This window comes from Sphaerodactylus townsendi, linkage group LG15 (genome assembly GCF_021028975.2).
Source record: "Sphaerodactylus townsendi isolate TG3544 linkage group LG15, MPM_Stown_v2.3, whole genome shotgun sequence".
Lineage (NCBI taxonomy): Eukaryota > Metazoa > Chordata > Lepidosauria > Squamata > Sphaerodactylidae > Sphaerodactylus > Sphaerodactylus townsendi.
Genome location: NC_059439.1, coordinates 29,897,627 through 29,921,849, shown reverse-complemented (window position 1 = coordinate 29,921,849; position 24,223 = coordinate 29,897,627). Strand labels below are relative to the sequence as shown.

General features: G+C 46.1%; 1 protein-coding gene across 1 annotated transcript in view; it reads left to right on the top strand.

Moving 5' to 3' along the window:
* The first annotated feature begins 6,026 nt into the window (after positions 1 to 6,026).
* The window catches only part of LOC125445173 (sulfotransferase 2B1-like), a 22,301-nt gene continuing 4,104 nt past the window's right edge, over positions 6,027 to 24,223 (top strand). The window contains exons 1-6 of the mRNA XM_048518069.1: positions 6,027 to 6,189; positions 16,198 to 16,428; positions 19,187 to 19,395; positions 21,143 to 21,269; positions 21,542 to 21,636; positions 23,649 to 23,829. Of these exons, the coding sequence (XP_048374026.1) occupies positions 16,293 to 16,428; positions 19,187 to 19,395; positions 21,143 to 21,269; positions 21,542 to 21,636; positions 23,649 to 23,829 (748 nt within the window). The 5' untranslated portion in view covers positions 6,027 to 6,189; positions 16,198 to 16,292. The remainder of the gene's footprint in view (positions 6,190 to 16,197; positions 16,429 to 19,186; positions 19,396 to 21,142; positions 21,270 to 21,541; positions 21,637 to 23,648; positions 23,830 to 24,223) is intronic.

The following is a 24,223-nucleotide window of genomic DNA, read 5'->3' as shown; positions in this document are numbered from 1 at the left end:
TTCATTTCAATAGGATCACAGTGGAGAACTCTGCATAGGTATAATTAACCTCTCAGACCTTGCTAATTGTAGATGTCATACTGCGAGCAACATTTACGTGAAACTGGAGGTGATCTTGGGGGAAATTAAAAGTAGAAATTTACAGTAGGAGTTAAATGCTTACGAGGAAGGGAAAATGGGGTGGGAAGGAGTATAGATGGAGCTACAATGTGGTGTCAGGAAAAAACTTCTCCCCAGATTTGGAATCAAAATTGATATTTCACTCCATTGAGGACAATAAATTTTTCATAGCAGCTTAGTCCACACACAGTTAGTTTATTGAAGATTTCCCATAGAGAGTTGCTCCTAGATTGGGGTTCTAAGTTATCAGATCCCATGTCATTTGGCTAAATTGTTAAAATTACCCTTGCGCGTGACTACCTTGGCATTTGACAATTAATAGGCAACAAAGTAAAGCATAGGCTATCATTAAGAGGCTTCCAGTCATCCTCGGTACGGGATATCACTGTCTAAGTGTGTTGGTTATAAATGTAACGTCATATCAGTCCAAATGCAAATAAGATTTCCTGTGATCAATGACATACCTTTTTGTGGGTAAACACAATTAGATTGTTGTCATGGAATATTCATGGCTGGCCCAGTAAACAAGAGGACTGAGAGAGGATAGAAATTCTCCAGGATTTCCTTATCTGTTTACAAGAGACGTGGGCTGAAACCACAACCAACGCTTTCCACATACAATCCACCAGTAATGTGGTTAACAGAAGATGTCCAAAAGATGAACTGATACGTTGGGTGAGAAAGGATTTAAATTTTAGTATAATACAGAAAGAATAATGTTATGCTGGTCCTACAGTATCAAGTGATACTTTTATGATAATTAGTGTGTATGCTCCTTGTCTAAAGGTTCTATCTCTTGTAGTATAGTGGTTAAGCGGTGAACTTTAACCTGGAGAACCAGGTTTGATTCCCCACTCCTCCACATAAGCAGCAGACTGTAATCTAGAAAACTGTGTTTGATTCCCCACTCCTCCACATGAGTGGTGGATTCTAATCTGGTGTACCGGGTTAATCCGGTGTTTTCCCACTCCTCCACAAGAAGCCTGCTGGGTGACCTTGAGCTAGTCCCAGTTCTCTCAGAACTCTCTCAACCCCACCTACCTCATGTCTGTTGTGGGAAGAGGAAAGGAAGGGGTTTGTAAGCTGTTTTGAGACTCCTTATAACTGAGAAAAATGGGGTATTAATCTAAACTTCTTTTTTTTAGTTCTGAATAGCATTTGATAAATATGCTAAAATTTTGGCTTGTCAGATGTCTCACAGCAGAGTTAATTCTGATGGGCTGTAAGAATTCAAGAATTGGGGATAGTAATATTGAGTTATTGAGATCTTTGTTTGAAGAAGGCTCTGCTGAATATGGGTTGATTCCCCAGTTGCGTTATTGACCTACGGTAAGTTCAAGCTGTGTTCGACCTAAGTGCTCCGCACAACCACTGGGATCAACGTGGTTTTGTACCAGCTTCGCCCCGTGTAACGGTCAAATTTCTGACTCCAGTTGGGAACTACTACTTTTTCACGGAACCACGCTCAAACTCAGCTCGATTCCAGTGAAGTGCGGAATCTCTGGTGCCAGGAGTCTCCCATTCAGCCAATCACAGCTGAGTGTTTCGGGCATGCGTACAGCTGGCCAATCAAAAAACGTCACCTTTGTCTCTCCATTCCTGTGGCAGATTTTTTAATAACGTGTGTGGGGATAGACGGAACATGGCCGTAGAACAGTAGCCAATCGGAACGGAGCGGCGAAGAGGCACAGGATGATTCCGCCCTCCGAGCTGGGATCAATCTGGCTGCAGTGGGGAACAACAATGGCTTCGAACCTAGGTCAGTACCCTTCTCAGGGAACTGGGTCGAACCTATTTTACTCATGTGCAGAATTGCCCAAGGTTTCCTGACTCCCGTCAGGAAGGTTCTGGATAATACAGGGGCGTACTGCCCAGGGGGACATATGTGGTCCAATGTCCCTGGGCTGTGGCCATTTAGCCACATGGGGGGGCAGAAAATCACCCCCACACCTCTCCTCCTTCCCCCAGGGCCCATACACTGACTTCAAGACAGAGAGATTTCTCTGTCTAGCAAGGTCGTGGGGCGGGGGGGGAGGGCGGCTGCCCATATGGGGGTGGGGGCGGAAAACTCAGATTTTGCACCGGGCTACATTTTGCACTGGGCTACGCCTCTGGGATAATATCATAATTGCTTCTGGGTCCATCCTCTTGATCAATTTATAGAATGAGGAAATGACCTGGACAATTGCCCACGATTACTCTCAAGCTTCCTGAAAAGGTTGCAAAACCATTTTCTTTACAGGTGAACTTCAGGCCATGATCTGGCCAGGCAGATGTCTAGAATACAAACAGAGGATGCCTCTCAGTGAATATGACCAAACTGGGGGTAGATCTCATATTTAGGCCACTCTGCGGCGACGGTGGCCGCAAAGCATTTACACTTCTCTGCCAGCGTCGCATCTGTGCAAACACTGTCCAGAGCAGTGGCGTAGTGCCAACGGAAAAGGGGGTGCTGCAGCTGTGCAGGGGCGTGATGGGGGGATGGCAGGGCGCTTTGGGGGTTGGCAGGGGTGTGGGGCGCAAGCGTGCCCCGGCGCAGTTCCCCCTCGCTCCGCCCCGGTCCGGAGGAACTCGTCCAGATGGCAACAGGCCTTTTATGCAGAGGTGGGATCCAGCAGGTTCTCACAGGTTCCCGAGAGTAGGTTACTAATTATTTGTGTGTGCCGAGAAGGGGCCACTAATTGGTGATTTTGCCACGTGATTTTTGCCTTAGTTATGCCCCTCCTCTCAGCAGTAGCACGCAGAACTTGAAGAACTCTAGCAGGAGGTGCACCGGCGTGCGTGGCAGCCTGATTCGTTTCCCACCCAAGGACCGGCGCAGCGGCTGCGTCCTTGCCACAGCCCCGCCCAGGAATGCCCGCTCCCGGAATACCCGGCCATGCCCCGTTGTGCCCTGCCCAGCCCCATTGGCGCTACGCCACAGTTTGAATCCCACCACCATGGGAACCTGTTATTAAAATTTTTGGATCCCACCACTGCTTTTATGGTAGGTCTCTGGTGATATAACCCTAGTCTGCTCAAAGACCCCCGTGGCTTGTTTGCCAAGCATTTCTCTGATAGAAAAAAAATGCTTAAATGTGCTACAGTTTGGATGCTACTATGTTATTGGAGCATCAGGCTATTGGGTTCCTGGGAATCAAATGCACTTGGGGAGCTCAGGGATACGGACAAGTTTTATTGTTGGTGGTTTCCAATGATAGTCCTAAGCAGCTCTGTCAAATGGAGCTGATTTCCAGGAATATTTTTTTTAGACTGACATCCCATATTCTTTCCTGACTCAGTCTTTCACTTATGATGTTATCTCGCATGGTTGACAATGTTTTTTAGATGTTTCAATTATTTTGGTGTTGTGGGTTCTCGTTATGTTGTAACCAGGATGTTGATGTTTTAATTAAAGAAATCATTCACGTGAGGAAATGGGCCCGGCAGGAAGTTTGTAATATTCTTTTAACAGCTGCATGGGAATTCGGGGCGGCTTTTCACACCTTGCCTGAGGGGTTATTCGTGACCTATAACTGAGGTTACCAATATCTCTGTGGGATCTGCCGAGCTGCTGGAATTACGCTGTACCTCCGGACAACAAAATCAGTTCCTCTGGAGAAAACGGCTGTTTTGGAGAATAGGTTCGAATCCCCACTGTGCCACAAAGCTTGCTTGGGTGACTTTGGGTCAGTCACAAACATTCTTTATTGTTTATTTATTTAATTTATTTATTGGTCTTATAGACCACCCTCCCCCGGAGGGCTCAGGGCGGTGATCGTGAAGTTAAGCTGTGGAGGCTTATCTGGTGAACCAGATTAGCTTGTACACGGTGGCCCTTCCCCTCTTTAATTGCTGACCCAGGTTACAACCTGAAATCTCCACGAATTGCTCAACCTGAAGATGGCAACTCTAGGCCTTCAAGATTCTCTGCTGCCTCCTGGGCCTTTTCTCACTCATCTCCATAAATCCACCGGAGGAGGTCAGCCGTGTGATATCATCAGTATGTTTTGTTGGACACCCGGATTTGTTGCTCTTTTTCATGAGATCCAGAGCAGCAGTGACCTCAAAAAGAAGGTTCAGATCAAAGATGGACCACAGGAGAAACATCTAAGCTTAATCCCAAGGATAGAAATGATAATGGTTGGAGATGAGTAAGGAGATACCTATTCTAGTCACGAGTCATCTGGAAATCATCCCTAAGTTTCATCTCTAGCTGACCTCAATTTTTCTGATGGGAAAGATGGGTCAAAAGTTGGGAGCCAGTGTAGAGCCAGAATAGTGGACTGGTTTGAGTTCCAGATGAGGGCCTCAAAGATCCAGGTTCGAATACCCACTCACTGTGCTATGAAGCTTGCTTGCGTGACTTTGGGTCAGTCACAGGCATTCTTCATTGTGGTGAAGTTAAGCTGTGGAGGCTCATCTCGTGAGCCAGATTAGCTTGTGCACTCCAGCACATGCCAGCTGGGTGATCTTGGGCTAGTCACAGTTCTTTGGAGTTCTCTCAGCCCCACCCATCTCACAGGGTGTTTGTTGTGTGGGAGGTGGGGAAGGGAAAGGAGATTGTAAGCCCATGCAGTAGCGTAGATACAATGGGGACATCCGGGGACATTTGTCCCAGGTGCCACCATTGTAGGTCACGTGGGGGTTGCAAAATGGCCCCCCACATAGCCACGTCCCCCTGCCGGGCCAGTCGTGAGTGCCTCAGAAGCCCAGACTACACACAGGCCCACTGGCTCTATATGTTAATAAAGGTTGTTTTTAGCAGGCGCAGGGGGCGTGGCCTCGCAGGGAGGCCTGGGAGCCATTTTGCCCCGGGCTCTGGTTCCCCCCCCTACGCCTCTGAGCCCATGTGAGTCTCCTTACAGGAGAGAAAGTGTGTGTGTGTGTGGGGGGGGGGTATAAATCCAAACTCTTCTTCTTCTTCTTGACCTACATCTTTTCCATGGCGTAGGAGGTAAAATCTTGGAAGTCCTGGATAAAAACAGGAAAACCCAAGTAGCCATACAAGCACAATAATTTGAGAGCTTTAAGGTTTGTGACATTCCAAATGAATGGCATTTTTTTTTTTGCATAGGGCACTTTAAAACAAAATTAAAATTAAAAGAACCAAAAAAATTAAAAATTAAAACAATATATTTTTTAAAAAAAATCTGCCTACGGCATTATTATCCTGCCCTGTCTTTTAAGAATCTCAGGATTATTTTAAGAATCTCAGGGTGCCTTTTTGAAAAATTGCTCATGCCATGTCACAACTGGCTATTATGAGACGTATCTCGGGGAAGATTGACACCAGAACCGAATTTGCCCAGGTGGAATCCAGAAAGAGTCTGTTTTTACCCCAAGAAAGAAAGAAACGAGGTCAGAATTTTGGCGCAACCAGATCTATACAAAAGATGGATTTCAAGTTGGAATCTAGCATTTATTCCACTACCAGTGGGAATAATTACAGTTATCCCACCCACCCCTAAACTGAGATTGCAACACAAGATAATCAAGAGTGTCTCTGGATTGACTCCAGTGGAAGGTGACCAGAGTTCTTCTAGGTCCACTGTGAAGAAGAAAAACACGCTTTTTTGGCAATTAGGAGTGCGATATGGTGTGACACAAAATTCACCCCAAAGGAAGGATGGCTCTTATTTCACATACAATGGAAAGTCAGTTTCTCTGAGTCAAGAAATTGCTCTTGTCAAATTTCCCTCAGCAAAGTATGAAAATACGTCCGAGCGTGCTCCTGTCTGTCCATTTGCCGGGCATGGGAGGAGCTCTGATCTCCTTCCAAGGTGCCAAAACACCCTTAACTGGGACAGCCTCCTCATTTAACACCCACTGGACTGAGTCAACCAATTGCACACCCTTAGGGAAAGTCTTGAAACTATAACAACTCTAGGGGATGCGCTGGAAGAACACTTGTGTGCAGTCCCGGTGTATGGAGGAGAGATGCACAAGCTTGTGTGATGGGGTTGAGGCGAGACAGAGACTGCTTGAGGCGAGACAGAGAACGACCGATCCCCAGCGGCCTTTGGTGCACCTCATAAACCTGTAGCATTTGGCAGGAAGCCTCATTGCCCTATAGAAGAAATCAGACAGGTGAGTGCCTGTAGAACATTGGGGAAGACTAGAGAAAACATGGAAGGGTGGGTGGATGATTTGGATGTGGGAAGATTTGGATGTACAGCATCCAGGGTGGGGTGGAAAGATCAGCGCCCACAAATAAAAGGTTATGTTCTGCTGCAGGGCACATTGTAGGTGGCCCGCGTGCCCAAAGATAATTTGGAAGACTACTGAATTGTTGATTGGGTCCGGCCAGATTTTTCCCACGCAATCTTACCCTGTCCTCCTCCTCACAATAGTCCCCATCTTACAAAAGTCCCATAATTTTTGGCATAACCTTGTTGGGATGGATCTTTACGGGACCCTCTCCTTTCTGGTCCGTGAGCAGAAAAGTGGGCTGAATCCAATCCAGTGAGCTGGAGGGATAGACGATGGTAGAGTAAACCGAAGAGGAGAGAGAGAAGAGAGATCATGAAGAAGAAAAGGAGGGGGGAAACCACAAAGAAGGACACAATAATGGTGAGGGATTTGGGGAGAAAAGGGGAACAACAGTGAGAGGCAAAGATGTGTGTGTGGGGTGGGGCATGGGTTGGAAATAATAACCACAAGAATTTACAGCTGTCTAGAATCTAACCCGTACCAGTTGCACCAGAAAGTGAGGAAGACTTGGTTTTCAGACCCTTTCCCCAAACATCTCCTCTTTGGTATGTTGTCTCTGGGGCCTCAGTTTCCCCATCAGTATCATAGGTTGGTCTCTGCTGGGGCAGGAGATGGCTCACTTGGTTTTAGTTTTTAGTGTGAGGGACTTGGTTAAAGAAGAACCAGCGGGTTCAAATCCCCACTGTGCCAGGGTGATGTTGTTCGTTGGGTGATGTTGGGTCAATCGCACGGTGTCAGCCTAACCTACTTCACTGAAGATAAAGTGATGGAGAAAAGGACGCTATCGGTTGCTTTTGTTCCCCTCTGAGGAGAAAGGCAGCCTGTAAGTGAAATGAATGTATAAATTAAACCTTGTTCAGCCGGTACAAGGCTGTATGAGTGCGCAATCTAAAAGATCCTGGCCTAATCCTTAGTTAAAGGATATTTTTTTCCCCTCAAGCCAGCAAGTTGGAGAAAGGCTATAGAACAATTTGGTTGGGAGCAGCAGGGACAAAAATAGATCTGGTGTGTTTATTTTGACTACTGTAGGTTAGCTTCTAATTTCTCCAGAGAACGAGAAGCAGGAGGCAGGGTTGCTTAGCTGCCTCAGATACGGGGAGGGGTGAAGAGTCATAATTGGAGCGGTAGATTGCTCTGGGTTGAAAAACTTGCCCTTAGGAATTTTGTGCAAATCCCCAAATCCGCCGCAAAAGAAAACCCAACCTTCAAGGGCTTATGCGATCAGTTGCTTTGGAATATTCTTCTTTTTAATAGTGGCATCCAAACTCCGGACTGATTCCAAGTGTCTAATCTCGCCTTCTTAGGCAACCAATCTTTTCTGAGCTTCACCCCACCATCTGCAATCTGTGATTAAGAGTGACCTACCTTAGTACATTGTTGTTAGGATTACAAGATAATATATATGAAATATGTCGAACAGCCAAAGTCCTGTGCAAGTACCAAATATTATGTCTCAATGTTCAGATACCGTGTTTCTCCGAAAATAAGACAGTGTCTTATATTAATTTTTGCTCCCAAAGACGCGCTATGTCTTATTTTCAGGGGATGTCTTATTTTTCCGCTCCACAGCTGCATGCTCTGGTGTTCTGTTCGACGGGCATGCTTCCAAACAAAAACTTTGCTACGTCTTACTTTCGGGGGATGTTTTATATTTAGCACTTCAGCAAAACCTGTACTACGTCTTATGCTCAGGGGATGTCTTATTTTCGGAGAAACAGGGTATTCGAAGCAAACCTTTATTGGCATAGACAGCAGTACAACAATAATAAAACCAGATTAAAAAGCATATACAATACAGGATATACATGTTAGGAAATCTACTGGCATTTAGTAATTTCCAAGAGAAAGTCTGCCACTATCATACAGAGAGAAGGATCAGGGTTGTCCAACAAGTAGTGTAATCTAAATAAATCGGGGAGATCGGGTAAATGTAAAGGAGTGAAAAACAGGGTAGCTGTAGGGCATTTTGGATTAACCGAAATGGGTAGGGGGACACCAACCCAAATAGAACAGCTACATTCAAGTCGAGCAGCACCTTAGAGGCCAACAGGATTTTCAGGGTATAAAGATTTGACAGTCAAGGGTCCTTTCGAGCACTGACTCTCGAAAGCTTATATCCCAAAAGTCTTTTGGTCTCTAGAGGGCTGTTGGGATCAAACTGTTCTCCTGCAAGCCTGCAAATCAACGCCATTACGCTCTGAACATGTTTTAGAGCGTGAGAGCATTAATAATGACCCTCAGAAAAAAACGAGGCCCAATACACCTCCTCCAGTAAACCATGCAGAGACACAACGGGCACCCTCCTCTGTGAGCAAGTGGTTTTGCCGCATCACTGTCACGTGTGACTGAATCAACCAATCGCTCCCGGTCCATCGGAGGCTGTTTATGAAGAAGGTAATATGACAGGAGGGTGCCGGGCCAAGCCAAAGCAGCCTCCTTCGTGGGCGGGTGCTTTTCGATTTAGTCGGATTGATTTCTTGCGACACGCTAGCGGTTCTTTCGTGCCACGCGAAAGTGTCCTGCGCCACATGATTTGGGAAGTGCTCATGTGCACCATCAGTGGGCGAACGAATGGTTAACAACATGCATTAAAAGAGAATCAACATCCGCCAGCAAGATCAGCAGCTCTTGGCTCACATTTTTCATTCCAGAAGACGTAGATCATTAGCGAGGTGGTTATCTTTGATGAGTCCAGTTTGCTGCTCAGTCAGTACATTAACTTCTGAACGACTCTAGAGAGGGCGCTGCCTCTGGCTGAAACCCCTTGTTTGTGTAGTTAGGAAATACTGTTGCCTTGAGGCCAGTAGTAAAGGTTTTCTGTACAGTTTTGTTTCTAAACAGAATGGAGGTGCAGGTGTGAAAAAAGGGGGGGAAGTGAGTGTGCTTAGAGAACACTAAACCCTTTCTCTTCCTGTGTTTTCTGGCTAGAAATACCACGTCCACGCCCCTGCCTGGCCCACTGTTTTTTGGATGGATCTACTAATGGAAATTTGCATAAGTTTTGCAGTGGTGAAGAGCAGGTGCGCTCTAATCCGGGGTACCAGGTTTGATTCCCCGCTCTGCCACTTGAGCTGTGGAGGCTTATCTGGTTCACCAGATTAGCTTGGGCACTCAACACAGGCCAGCTGGGTGACCTTGGGCTAGTCCCAGTTTTTTGGAGCTCTCTCAGCCCCACCCACCTCTCAGAGTGCATGTTATGGGGGGATAGCCATGTGATAGCCAGAACATAAATATGTATTCCGTGCATCCAACTTTTCACTACCTAAACAACCAGAAGAAGCCAAGGGTAAGCTTCCAACCTTCCTGGGATTGAAGAAGAAGAAGAAGAGTTTGGATTTATATCCCCTCTTTCTCTCCTGTAGGAGACTCAAAGGGGCTTACAATCTCCTTGCCCTTCCCCCCTCACAACAAACACCCTGTGAGGTGGGTGGGGCTGAGAGAGCTCCGAGAAGCTGTGACTAGCCCAAGGTCACCCAGCTGGCGTGTGTGGGAGTGTACAGGCTAATCTGAATTCCCCAGATAAGCCTCCACAGCTCAGGCGGCAGAGCGGGGAATCAAACCCGGTTCCTCCAGATTAGATACACGAGCTCTTAACCGCCTACGCCACTGCTGCTCCTGAAACCAAACAAGTCACCCCTGCTAGGTAGACTATATGCAATGAGAGTTTCTGAAAACAATTAACCTGCTAGATATGGCCAGGTAGGCCTAGGTACTGAAATTAGAACCACTTGAAGACAAAGCACCACAAGACATAATTAAAGATATTTATTAAAGTGGTGCAAGATTAAGATCAGTGAAGTTTAAAATAACAAAGGCTACGTCAAAAGAACTAACAGTACAGTAATAATGTTAGTTCAGACTGCCAGAGGTCAGTCACTCATCCAGTTGGAATACTCTTCCCAAGAATTAGCATAGACAGTCTGCATGACCTGTAAAGCAGGTGGAAGAAGAGAACTTTGCACTTGTACCCTGCCTTTCTCTTCTATAAGGAGTCTCAAAGAAGCATCTCAACTTCTTCGCTTCCTCTCCCCTCAACAGATAGGCTGAGAGAGTTCTGAGAGAACTGTGACTAGCCCAAGGTCACCCAGCAGGCTTCCTGTGACTGAGTGGGGAAACAAACCCCCTTCTCTAGATAAAAGAAACTTCCAGAGAAAATTATGCTCATATTGGAAGCCCCCACCCCCACCCCATTATATGGTAAATGGTAAAAGGTCTGGAATCCATGTCGTACGAGGAGAGACTTAGGGAGCTATGTATGTTTAATTTGGTGAAAAGAAGGTTAAGAGGTGACATGATGGCGATTTGAAGGGATGTCATGTAGGTGAGGGAGCAAGCTTGTTTTCTGCTGCTCCAGAGACTAGGACCAGGAGTCATGGGTTCAAGGTGAAAGAGAAGAGATTCCACCTAAACACCAGGAAGAACTTCCTGATGATAAGGGCTGTTCGGCAGTGGAATGCACTACCTTGGAGCGTGGTGGAGTCTCCTTCTTTGGAGGTTTTCAAAGAGAGGCTGGATGGCCATCTGTCAGGAGTGGTTTGATTGTGTGTTCCTGCACTTCAGGGGGTTGGACTTGATGGCCCTTGGGGTTTCTTTCAACTCTATGATTCTATATTTGAAAGGTCACACATGGTAGAGTAAATTTTTCCAATTAATCCAGAATAACCATCTTTTCAGGTTTCAATCTAGGGGTGCCCCTAGTGATTTCCAGAATACAGGGGTCAGTTCCTCTTGAGAAAATGGCTGCTTTGCAGGGTAGAGTTATATCAAGCTGAAGTTCCTTCTCTCCTCAGATCCCACCTTCTCCAGACTGTAACTTCACAACTCTAGGAATTAACCGACCCGGAGCTGGCAACCCCATTCCCTGCATACAGTTATCAAAATGAATAAAAGCCCCTGTTTCTGTAAACATGTTGAGAGAAATAATAATAATAACAATAATAACAACAACAACAACAACAACAACAACAACAACAACAACAACAACAACAACAATAATAATAATAATAATAATAATAATAATAATAATAATAATATTGTAATGAAGGCCAACAACCAGCTAAAGATCTGGCAGCTGTGAAATCTACAATAATACATCTTTGAATTGACAAAATTAACATCTGTCAAATTCAGAAGGCAGCCCTGCTGGGATCCACACGAATACTACGCCGATACATTACAACTTCCTAGGCCTCTGGGTGAGGCTCGAATTGTAATGAAGGCCAACAACCAGCTAAAGATCTGGCAGCTGTGAAATCTACCATAATAATAATTTTAAAATCTCTGTTTTTATGACACACACATACCCGAAGCTATAAACATGGAGAATAGCTCCATTTTTTAAAAAGGTAACTCTTCCATGTTAGATGACCTTGTGTATATGCCCTCCCGGCCTGGCACAGGTTGTTATACCAACCTGGGTTCCTAAGTTGTAAAAAAGAAATAATTTCTAATCTATTTCTGTGTGTATATTTTAAGAACATTCTTGCTTTGTAAGCTCTCAGAAGTAGCTAACAGAAGCCAGAAAAACAGTGATGTTCAAAACAAACAAACAAACTCAAATTCAGAACTGATAAAATCAGAAGTTTTTAGCAATATGAGCAGGCAGTTTGGATTTCTCCTGGCACCTGAAAGATGTTAGCATAGGCATCAAATTAATTGACTAAGAATTTCACAACCTGGGTGCCACTGAAGAAAACACCATATCTCTTTCCAATAGTTTACCTTGACAAGGCAGAAGCACCGGAAGAAAGATGTCTCATGACTTAACTGACTTCCAGATTCATATGGATCCTTAGGATACTCCCCTCAAATAATGGAGATACACCTGACAGGTGAAAAGGAAGCTATTATATTAGGATTAAGCCATTGCTTTCTGTCATGTACCACACCCAGGTACCCTGTGTACTTTCCATCCATCAACCCACTGCAGTGTTTAGGCACTATATCCAAACAGTGTATCCCGGTGAATCACACATTTCCTCCTGAATTAAAATTAGAGGCAAACTTCACTAACCTGAAAAAAATATTTTGTTTTAGAGCAGGGGTAGGGAACCTGCGGCTCTCCAGATGTTCAGGAACTACAATTCCCATCAGCCCCTACCAGCATGGCCAATTGGCCAAGCTGACAGAGGCTGATGGGAATTGTAGTTCCTGAACATCTGGAGAGCCGCAGGTTCCCTACCCCTGTTTTAGAGTGTGAAAATTACGTCTCCCCCAGGAGTTCATCTTCCTTCTATTTCTGGTTGTTGGCCTCTTGTCTGGCTGTCGCTTCTTAGGGGAAGGTGATGTGCCTAGAGCACCAACTCACACAGAGATGTAATGGGCAGCCTCCTCCGAAGTAATTCTGGTGTATAAGAACATAAGAACTGGCCTGCTGGATCAGACCAGAGTCCATCTAGTCCAGCACTCTGCTACTTGCAGTGGCCCACCAGGTGCCTTTGGGAGCTCACATGCAGGAGGTGAAAGCAATGGCCTTCTGCTGCTGCTGCTCTTGAGCACCTGGTCTGCTAAGGCATTTGCAATCTGAGATCAAGGCAGATCAAGACTGGTAGCCATAGATCGACTTTTCCTCCATAAATCTATCCAAGCCCCTTTTAAAGCCATCCAGGTTAGTGGCCATCACTACCTCCTGTGGCAGCATATTCCAAACACCAATCACACGTTGCGTGAAGAAGTGTTTCCTGTGTATCTTCGCATTTTGACACATTGAGCTACCTAACCTCATTCAATGCAGCGACACACCGAATGACTGACTCTAGAGTAGAGGCGAGCTGGACAGAAGCAGGCCAAAGGTGGTTTTAATCATGCAGAGATGCAGCGTACAGCCTCCTCTTACCGATCTCTCTATTTGGGCTTGTAGGAGGAATCTTTAACTGCTAAATTAATGAGCTGGTTTCTCATGGAACATCACATTCTCTTTGCATTCAGTTGGGGAATTACTGAAGTGCCTGTCATAACTGTGGTATTGTTTATGTCAGCTTGGGAGGCGTCCAATCAAGTCAGACTGGCGTGGCTGGTTTCTTTGATACCTGCAATATTCTTACGATGTTACCAACGTACCTGAAGGCCTTGGCCGGGATAAGAAAGATTAAGAGCTTCTCTCGAAGTATAAATGGGATGCTACTCTCTCAGTCCACGCAGAGGCAGGCAAAAGCAACCCACCTCTGAACGTTTCTAACCTTGAAAACCCTGCAGGGAAGGCCCAGACCCACACAAAAACGCACACACCTTGATGGTGGAAGCAGAAAGGCACCTGACTGTAGAAACCTCTCCAGCACGATGCTTTGCGTGCCGTTGTTGTTGTGCAACGAAGACTAGGCAGCCGGACATTTTTCATCCCTTTCTAATCATACCAGAATGTCAGGAGGGGAGGGACCCCACAAAATTGATGCACAATAAAGTCAAGATAGGCGAAAGGAAGCGCAGCGTGAAGGATTACTAGCTTCGGGAACTGATTTGGTTAGGTGGCTGTTCCAAAGAGGATGAAATGCATGGCACATAGGTGTAGCGACGATAGCTAAATGGGGCCAAACCGCTGTGCTCCAAAGTAGTCCACGAAGGCCCACTATGCATGACCACCGTACCCTGGGGTTATTCACTTCGGAGTGGGGTTTCCATGTGGCAGGGGCAGAGCAAGGGGGAACTACACCCGGGGCATGCCTGTGTTCCACCCCCCTGCCCCGGAACACCCCTCAAATGCCCCCGGATCGCACCCTGCCCTGCCTCCTTGCCACTACGCCACTGCCCTGTGGCTGCTTGTTCAGTTACCTTACCTGTCTCTGCTCCCAGTCTTGAGTGCTCCCTCCAGCACACCTGAGTCACCTCCTTTGGTACTTTGGACCAGCAGCCACCGCCTCCTTCAGCCAAGAGAAGCGGAGGCTGGTGCAGAGGTGGCTTACCATCGCCTTGCAGATACTTACTGGGCCCCACCGTGGTTCGCTTCCAAGATCTGATGAGATCAGGCTAGCCTCTGGACCATCCAGGCGTGTTGGAATTTTTTTCCAATAGTCTCTCAATAATACAGAGATACGTGGATTGGTTCAATGAAGCACGTAAGCTTTTGAAGCTTTTATTGCAATAAAGTGGAAAGTGCTGCAATCAGCCAAACCAGCGTCCAAAAAATACATTTCAAAAAGCATCTTTTATACAGTTTTCAAAGCTGAGCATTGTGTGATACCATCTTGATCACAGTAGGATTGGGACTTGAGAGTGAAAAACTTTGCAAATACTTAATTGGTTACATTTTGCCACCACCTGTTTGCCTGCTGGAGATGGATCTGATGTCAGTCGGACCACTGCCCAGAAGCAGGGTGGGACCAGAGGTGGGATCCAGCAGGTTCTCACCAGTTCCCGAGAGTGGGTTACTAATTATTTGAGTGTGCCGAGAGGGGGTTACTAATTGGGTCTGCTTTTCCGTTAGAAATTCCATTAGGTCCAAAAATCATGAAGTCCTGTTGTTTCCTATGTGGCTGGTTAGCAAAGGTTAGAAAACGGGATAATTCTCCCTGTTGGGCTGTTTTAAAAACATGTTTTAGAAATATGGTAAAGTTCCTTGTTTAAGGAAAGTCTCCTTCTTTTGATTTCTAGAAACAAAATGAAGTAATTGAAAGTATTAAGTATTTGACAGGCAGTCAATTAGAGAAGTAGTTGTTTCTGTTGGCAGTAGATGATAGGACTTGCTATAATGAGTTTAAATTATGGACAGAAAGATACCAGCTGGAAATTAGGAACTTTTTTTTTACAGTAAGCGTTTTTTACAGTAACAGAGAAATTATTAATCCCCCGTCCCCGGAATGCCTGGCCATGCCCCCGTCATGCCCCACCCAGCCCCATTGGTGCTACACCACTGTTTGAATCCCACCACCATGGGAACCTGTTACTAAAATGTTTGGATCCCACCACTGGGTGGGACCCCCTATCTCTTATAGAGCAGAAGGTTTGTCTGCTAACCGTATCGGGGGACCCAAGAATTATTCGGTAGGGTCTGGAGAAGGGCAGGGCAGCAGAGTCAAGATCAACAGCCTCTTACATACTCCCTGTTCTCCCCAAAAGTACATTTGTTTATTCAGAGCATGATTATATCAACAATATGTATATGACAGTTCTTACTTTGGGCTTGTCTCTGTTGGTTCTTACCACTGACACTTAACATCCTGGCAATTGGCCTTACAGTCTATTGTTCGTACCCTGGCACATAAGCCTTACAATTTACCGTTTCCTACAGGTGCAGGTATTATACTATACAAACTGCAATTTTATTTTTATCACAGTGCTTTATTTGTATACATAAGTTTAATTATGTCATTATATCGACATGTTTGATAATTTTATGTAAACAACCATCGCTACGTGTTTATGAGAACTTGGCCTATTGAACACCGCCCGGAGCCCTTCGGGGATATGGCGGTATAAAAGTCTAAAGTATAAATGAATGAATGAATGAATGAATGAATGAATGAATGAATGAATGAATGAATGAATGAATGAATGAATGAATGAATGAATATTTAATCAGGTCTGTGGAGAGGTGTATAGGAATGGCACTTTTGATGAGTCCATTTGGACTAAACTATTGATAAGACTCTGAATGGCTGCTGTATCTATCTGCCTTTTATGGACAATTGTTTTATTGTATTTTGGAATGCCAATAAAGGCTTGTCTATGTACTCTCTGAAATGGATATTTGCCTATTCTATTGCAGATCCCTATACGAAAGCCTGTTGACAAAATGCACAGGGAGTTTTTAGCTGAGTAAAAAAATACTTTTAAAAAACTTTACTTGGCCTTATTTTTATTTTTTCCCCTCTAACTACTATTGGGGCATACACTGTGGTTGTGCTCTGTGTTCTCAACAACTCGGCTGATATCGCATAAATGTTTTTTCAGGATCCTGCTGCATCTCCCGACTCACGGAGCTCTCCGTTTGGGTTCAGCCTTGCTGCCAACTTGCCTTGCATGCTATCTCCGCGGCCCTTAGCAGAATGTTCAAGGATTATTTCCAATACAAGGGGATCAACTTTCCTCATCTCATCTATTCAGAACAAGTCCTGCAGTTGGTGGAAAACAGCTTCCAAGTTCGAGATGACGACATTTTCAATGTCACCTACCAGAAATCAGGTGCGGAACTTCCTGGCGAGGGACGGGGCCCATCGGAGCAGTTTGAATGTGTGAGGCGGTGACGCCAGAGTTAGAATTCAGCGCAGGGCAAAACTTTTAACAATATTGTAGAAGAACATTATCAAACGTGACTTATCTCATAGAGTTTTCACCCTGTTCCTTAAGCTGCATTAAACCCACCTTGAAAATGGTAAGCATCAGGAAAGACAATGGGTGGGAGAAGTTGCAGATGCCAAAATGTTCTCCCTCTTAACTTGATATTTAAGGCCACTAACCTGGATAGCTTTAAAAGGGGCTTGGACAGATTTATGGAGGAGAAGTCGATTTATGGCTACCAATCTTGATCCTCTTTGATCTGAGATTGCAAATGCCTTAGCAGACCAGGTGCTCGGGAGCAACAGCCACAGAAGGCCATTGCTTTCACATCCTGCACGTGAGCTCCCAAAGGCACCTGGTGGACCACTGCGAGTAGCAGAGTGCTGGACTAGATGGACTCTGGTCTGATCCAGCTGGCTTGTTCTTATGTCCTTAAGAGTGCCTGCAACTTTATCCTAAAGAGCCAACCATATAGTGAGGACTCATTCAAGGCAAACTGGAATTTCAAATTGATTTTTTTGACAATTTGACTATTGACAAGCTGGAACGGGTCCAGAGGAGGGCAACCAAAATGGTAAAAGGTCTAAAGTCCATGCCCCTACGAGGAGAGACTGGGGGAGCTGGGGATGTTCAATTTGGTGAAGAGAAGGTTAAGAGGTGGCATGATAGCCATGTTTAGATATTTGAAGGGATGTCATGTTGGTGAGGGAGCAAGCTTGTTTTCTGCTGCTCCAGAGACTAGGACCAGGAGAGTTCAAGGTGAAGGAAAAGAGATTCCACCTAAACATCACGAAAAACCTTCTGATAGTAAGGGCTGTTCGACAGTGGAATGCACTACTTTGGAGTGTGGTGGAGTCTCCTTCTTTGGAGGTTTCTAAAGAGAGGCTGGATGGTCATCCGTCAGGAGTGCTTTGATTATGTGTTCCTGCATTGCAGGGGGTTGGACTTGATGGCTCTTGGGGTCTCTTCCAACTCATCGATTCTATGTTGTTTTATGCTGTCCTAGCCTTTTAGGATCTTTGATTTGCAGCTGCTATAACATTGGGATTTGTTCTTTCATGCTGGTTTAATTTCATGGTGCGTGTGTGTGTGTAAGTGGTGGCAAATGCACCAGCACGGGCCTCCAAAAGCAGATTCAGCCCCCCATCTGGATTGGACTGTTACAACTGAGGAATGATAATTCTCATATTTGTTTGGGGCCATATTCTAATGTGGAAGCAGTTTGCTCAATCGCCGCACCGTAACTGACTGAACGATCATCTTTCTGTGGAACACAGTATAGGGCTGTACATGCTTCCCTTTTGAGATCTGACAAGATTGGACAAGCCTAATTATAAAATTAGAGAATGCAAAAACAACCCTGTAATTCACACAACTTAAAGTGCAATGAAACACAATTACGAAATTCGAGCAATATAATAACAGCATTGTATATACAACGTTGTTATTACGCTGGATTACAAAATTAGAAAAGGATACAATAAGCACAGAATTTACAACAACAGTGCAATGAAAAATTGCCTACGGTTTCCACAGACCTAAAACTAAAAAATGCCCAAACTCCTTCAGTATAATCCCACTGTATTATAAACACTCATGAGTCTCCTTCTTTGGAGGTTTTTAAACAGAGACTGGATAAATATAAGAACATAAGAACAAGCCAACTGGGTCAGACCAGAGTCCATCTAGTCCAGCACTCTGCTACTCACAGTGGCCCACCAGGTGCCTTTGGGAGCTCACCTGCAGGATGTGAAAGCTATGGCCTTCTGCGGCTGTTGCTCCCGATCACCTGGTCTGTTAAGGCATTTGCAATCTCAGATCAAAGGGGATCAAGATTGGTAGCCATAGATCGACTTCTCCTCCATAAATCTGTCCAAGCCCCTTTTAAAGCTATCCAGGTTAGTGGCCATCACCACCTCCCGTGGCAGCATATTCCAAACACCAATCACACGTTGCGTGAAGAAGTGTTTCCTTTTATTACTCCCAAACATATGTTGGGAGTGCTTTGATTGTGTGTTCCTGCATTGCAGATGGTTGGACGATGATCCTTGGGGTCTCTTCCAACTCTACATTCTATGAATATTAAAGTCTGTTCACAGGCTCAGAATATCCTCTCTGGTGGAGCAGGGCCTTTTCAGTGGTTCCCCCCCCTCTCCAGTCCTCTCCATGGAGACTTATATGGGCTGCTTCTAGGGTAGCAACCTCCACGTAGGAACTGGAGACCTCCCAAAATTGCAACTGATCTCCGGACTACAGACATCAGTTTCCCAGGAGAAAATGGCTGTTTTGGAAGGTAGATTCTAAGGCCCCTTCCGCACATGCAGAATAATACACTTTCAATCCACTTTCACAACTGTTTGCAAGTGGATTTTGCTATTCCGCACAGTCAAATCCAGCTGCAAAGTGCCTTGAAAGTGGATTGAAAGGGGCCTAAGGCATCCTTTGCAGGCATACATTGAAGAGTAGGATTACAAACAGCCAACATTTTTAAATAGAATAAATAGGGAGTGTTTCAGCATGTGAAACATGGGAGTAGAATAAATAGGGAGTGTTTCAGCATGTGAAACATGGGAGTTTTTTCCCCAGTAGCTTTCTGCATATACGTTTTCTAAATAAATAAACAAATAAATGGTTTGGGGGCTACCGCCCTTTTATTTTTTAGGGACCGTGTGGATGCTGGACATCTTAAGTCTCATCATGAGCAACGGAGACCCCACCTGGTGCCAAACAGTCCTCAACTGGAACCGGGGCCCTTGGTATGAGACCGTGATGGGCTACCGGAGGGCTTTGACTAACAAGTCGCCTCGCCTCATTAGCTCCCACCTTCCCGTGCAGCTCTTTGCAAAGGACTTCTTCAAGTCCAAAGCCAAGGTAAGAACATTGTCAGCAGAGGTGTAGCTCCAAAGGGACGGGGGGCATGATGCACCGGGCACCCCCTGTGGAGGCGTGGTGAGGACATTCTGGGGGTGGGACGGGGGCATTCCGGGGTGGAATGGGGGCATTCCGGGGTGGGACGGGGGCATTCTGGGGTGGAATAGGGGCATTCCAAGGTGGGGCGGGGGTGTTCTGGGGTGGAATGGGGGCATTCTGGGGCGGGGCGGGGGTGTTCTGGGGTGGAATGGGGCATTTTGGGGCGGGGCGGGGGCATTCTGGGGTGGAGTGGGGCATTTTGGGGCGGGGCGGGGGCATTCTGGGGTGGAATAGGGGCATTCCAAGGTGGGGCGGGGGTGTTCTGGGGTGGAATGGGGGCATTCTGGGGCGGGGCGGGGGTGTTCTGGGGTGGAATGGGGCATTTTGGGGCGGGGCGGGGGTGTTCTGGGGTGGTATGGGGGCATTCCGGGGTGGGGCGGGGGCATTCTGGGGTGGAATAGGGGCATTCTGAGGCAGGGCGGGGGTGTTCTGGGGTGGAATGGGGGCATTCCGGGGCGGGGCGGGGGCATTCTGGGGTGGAGTGGGGCATTTTGGGGCGGGGCGGGGGCATTCTGGGGTGGAATAGGGGCATTCCAAGGTGGGGCGGGGGTGTTCTGGGGTGGAATGGGGGCATTCTGGGGCGGGGCGGGGGGGTTCTGGGGTGGGACGGGTGCAGTCTGGGGTGGAATGGGGGCATTCCGGGGTGGGGCGAAGGAATTCTGGGCCGGAATAGGGGTATACAGCACGGAGGAGAAAATATGGTAGAATGGGCCCATTCTGAGACGGAGGACCAGAAGAAAGATTTCCATGGAGGGAATAACATTCATGCAGCCCACTGAAGTCAATGGACTTAGAAAGGTATAACTCAACTTAGAACTGCACTGTCAGCCACTGTTCTACAATGGCTGATCGGTGAAGGATTGGTCAAGACATACGCCCTTGCTGCCGAATGAAAGGAAGCCTTCGAAATTGCTTTTAGTGCCAAGGCTTCAGTGGTGGAACGCCAGTAAGAGTGAGAGCACCACAGGACCATATGAGCAGCCCTGAGGCATGGACAAATTTTCAACTGGCTTTTGCTGGGTCATTAAAAAATTGTTTGATCTGCAGCGATTGGCAGGGGGGAGTGGGTCAGGAACACGTCTTGAACAGTGTCACCAGCGTGGTTATGAGCAGGTGCACTCTGGTGCTTATCTGGTGAACTAGATTATCTTGTGCACACCAACACATGCCAGCTGGGTGGCCTTGGGCTAATCACAGTTCTTTGGAGCTCTCTCAGCCCCACCCACCTCACAGGGTGTTTGTTGTGTGTGGGGAGGGGTGGTGGTGGTGCAAAGGAGATTGTAAGGCCCTCCTCCTCCTCCTCCTCCTTCTTGCGTGTCAAACTGCTGGAAGAGGCGCAGCTGCAGCTGGCATTTGAAAAGGTGGCGGCTCTGGTGGAGTTCCCTTTCTTAACCACTAAAGAATCACTGCTAGCCTCAGAAATTTTAAAGACTAGGGTCACCTACACGCACAGCCTGAACTTCTGGTATAAAATCATAAACCCACCACGGACTCAGGTATTTTTCTGGATGCCAAAATATTGTGCCACATGTCATCAATGCGTGTGTAAACGGTCTAATCTAGATTTCATAGCGGTGGAGTTGGCTTGCATTGTCTAATATTGCAGCATTCTATTTTGCATGCTCAACCGGCTCCCTTCTCCTGACAGATAATCTATACCGTTAGGAACCCGAAAGATGTCTTGGTGTCCCTCTACCATTTTGCCTTGATGTTTCGCCCTTTCAGAGACCCTGGAACCTTGGACCAATTCCTGGAAGAGTTTCTAAAAGGGGATGGTGAGTAAATGGGGGGCAAATGGGGAGCTCAATGGTAGAACATCTGTTTGGCAAACAGAAGGTCCCCGGTTCAATTCCCAACATCTCCAGCTAAAAGCTCTAGGTAGTAGACAATGGGAGAGACCTCTATCTGAGATCTGGGAGAATGGCTGCCAGTCTGAGTGGGCGTTTCACATGTTCATGTGATTTCCCTCCCTGCGGTTTAGAGAGTCCCTCCTCTTCTCCCCAAGTGTGGGGTGTAGGACCTACCTAATTCTTGCTTACTGCTGCAGTGCCTTTTGGATCCTGGTTTGACCATGTTAAAGGCTGGATGAACTTGAAGGACCAGGAGAACTTCTTCTTCATCACATATGAGGAGCTGCAAGAGGTAGCTATTATATCGTTTTAGCTGCATATGTTTTGCAAGCGTAGATACCTTTTGCCTGCCATGGCCACTGGAAAATGTCTATTCTGGCAACGGAACCTGGGCCTTGAAGTCATTAAAGTATATAAAAGGGGGAAATAATGTTCACACATGACAATCTGCACAAAGTGTCCTAGTTTTAGTTTTCTAGTCCTGGTTGCATGTCCATGAGCAGGGAGACACTTTCTGTTGTGTGTTGCGCAGCTTGGTTTGTAACATGTTAGAATGCTGTCTGAGATTCTGCAGTACATGTAAAATGTTCAGTTTTTGAGACTTAAAATTTAAAAAAATAATTAAGTTACCATTGACTGCGTGTAAACCAAAGCAAAAAAGATAAATCAGTGGCTTCTAGATCAAATCAAGCCTGAACACTCCCTAGAGGCTAAAATGACTAAACAGAGGCTTTCATACTTGGGCCATAATATGAGAATATAATAATGCTACGGAAAGTTGAAAGCAGCAGGAAAAGGGGAAGACCCAACTTGAGATGGATTAACTCACTCAAGGAAGCCATGATGACCCTCAGTTTGCAAGACCTGAGCGAGGCTGCAAAAGAGGTCATTCATTCATAGGGTCGCCAAAAGTCAAAAGTTACTCGACGGCCTTTTGCACAGGCACAAAAACAGGATTCTATTTGTGGTGGAAATATACTGGCCATGATTGTTAACAAAGGGCTTTGTTAGTTAAGTGCTTTGTTATCTATTAGTCTTGCCAAAACTGCTGTCAGGTTAAATGATGTTGGGCAGTGGAAGCGTGCTGGGCCCATAACCTGTTGGTAATTCTCTCTGGTAAGAGATTCCTTTGCATTACAAGCAGAGGGCATGGTGGCTAAGCACAGCAGAGCTTCTCCAAGGCATTCATGTTTGCACTGTCACAAAGAAAACTCAGAGTCATTTTGTAGTTTCTGACTAATAAGAGGAGTCTTTATTAGTGAACCCCATTCTGGATAGAAAAGTGGAGAGATAGGTTCTCTATTTTAATCTATGTAGCTGGATGGAGGGAGATGCAGTTTGCACCCCTCTGCACACATGGTGCAAGATGGAAGGTGTATAAGAAGAGAAGGGGAGAGGAGAGGAGGAGAAGCCGGAAGGAAGGAAGTCCATAAGAGTGGCAATCTACACATCAAAGGGATAGTGTCAGTGAGTGAGAGAGAGAAGTGACCAATGTCTTGACCCTCTCTAGCTATCTGACTCACTGATAAGTCCTCCTCTGTTACTGAAGCAGGAAACAACATACAGTCCTTCACTTCCAACAAATGAACCATTAAAAAAAAACTGAATGAAGCATTTGGCAAGAAAAAAACTTGCCAAAAGCCAGATGAGAAGAGACCAGAGTCTATAATGGCTGACTCCTCTGGGAGGGCATTGTGGTTTGGTGGACTTAAGATAAGGGAGCAGGAGGCTAAGACCTTTGATTTTAGAGGACAGCAAGAAATAGAGAACTAGGGAAATATAGATTCAATCCCATCCTAAACCTATTAGATTATCATGGCACCCAGCTAAAAAAAAAAGAACACTAAACATTTACAGTTTTGTAAAGCAGTTAGAAGAGGAGGAGGAGGAGTAGTTTGGATTTATATCCCCCCTTTCTCTCCTGTAATGAGACTCAGAGAGGCTTTCAAACTCCTTTCTCTTTCCCCCTCACAACAAACACCCTGTGAGGTAGGTGGGGCTGAGAGAGCTCCCAAGAACTGTGACTAGCCCAAGGTCACCCAGCTGGCGTGTGTTGGAGTGCACAAGCTAATCTGGTTCACCAGATAAGCCTCCACAGCTCAAGTGGCAGAGTGGGGAATCAAACCTGGTTCTCCAGATTAGAGTACACCTGCTCTTAACCACTACACCACGCTGGCATCCTTATGGTATCTCTTGTTTGGGAAGATCCCTGGTTTAACTGTGTAGTGTTTCGAGATTGTGTTGGAAGTACCACCTTTGTAACCAGAGAGCTATCTCCTTTACTTTGTCTCATTGCTTCTCCAGGACCTGCGGGGAAGCGTAGTCCGTCTCAGCCAGTTCCTGGGCAAGGATCTAGACGACGCAGCTATAGACTCTGTGGTGGCAAATGCTTCCTTCGAAGCCATGAAAAAGAATAAGATGTCAAACTTCTCACGCGCACCACGATTCATCATGGACAATAAGAAGAGTGCTTTTCTTCGCAAAGGTAATGGCAGAACGGGGTGTATGTGGGGGGTGACCTGCCCTCCAGTTGTGAGGGACGGCAGCTAGGGATATTCTGCTAAGGACCAGAATACACGTGGCGCTGGGAATCTGCACTCAGATGTATGATTTAGCCTGAAAAAGAAGCCACCAGAGGAACTCAGGTGGATTGGAACTTCAGTGCTGGGGAAGGGGTGGGTGAATTCTCCTCTCCTGTTCCATTTCTCTGAAGTTTTCAAGTGTGGCAGGGGGGAAAGTCAAACACAGTGGGTGCCTTTCTTTTTTCCCTTCTGGGGCAAAAAGCAGTCCAGATCCAATTTTGATCAGGGAAGTGATATCGGATGGCGATAATAATTAACCCTTTCTTCCACAACACCACCACTCCAATCCAAGTGGGG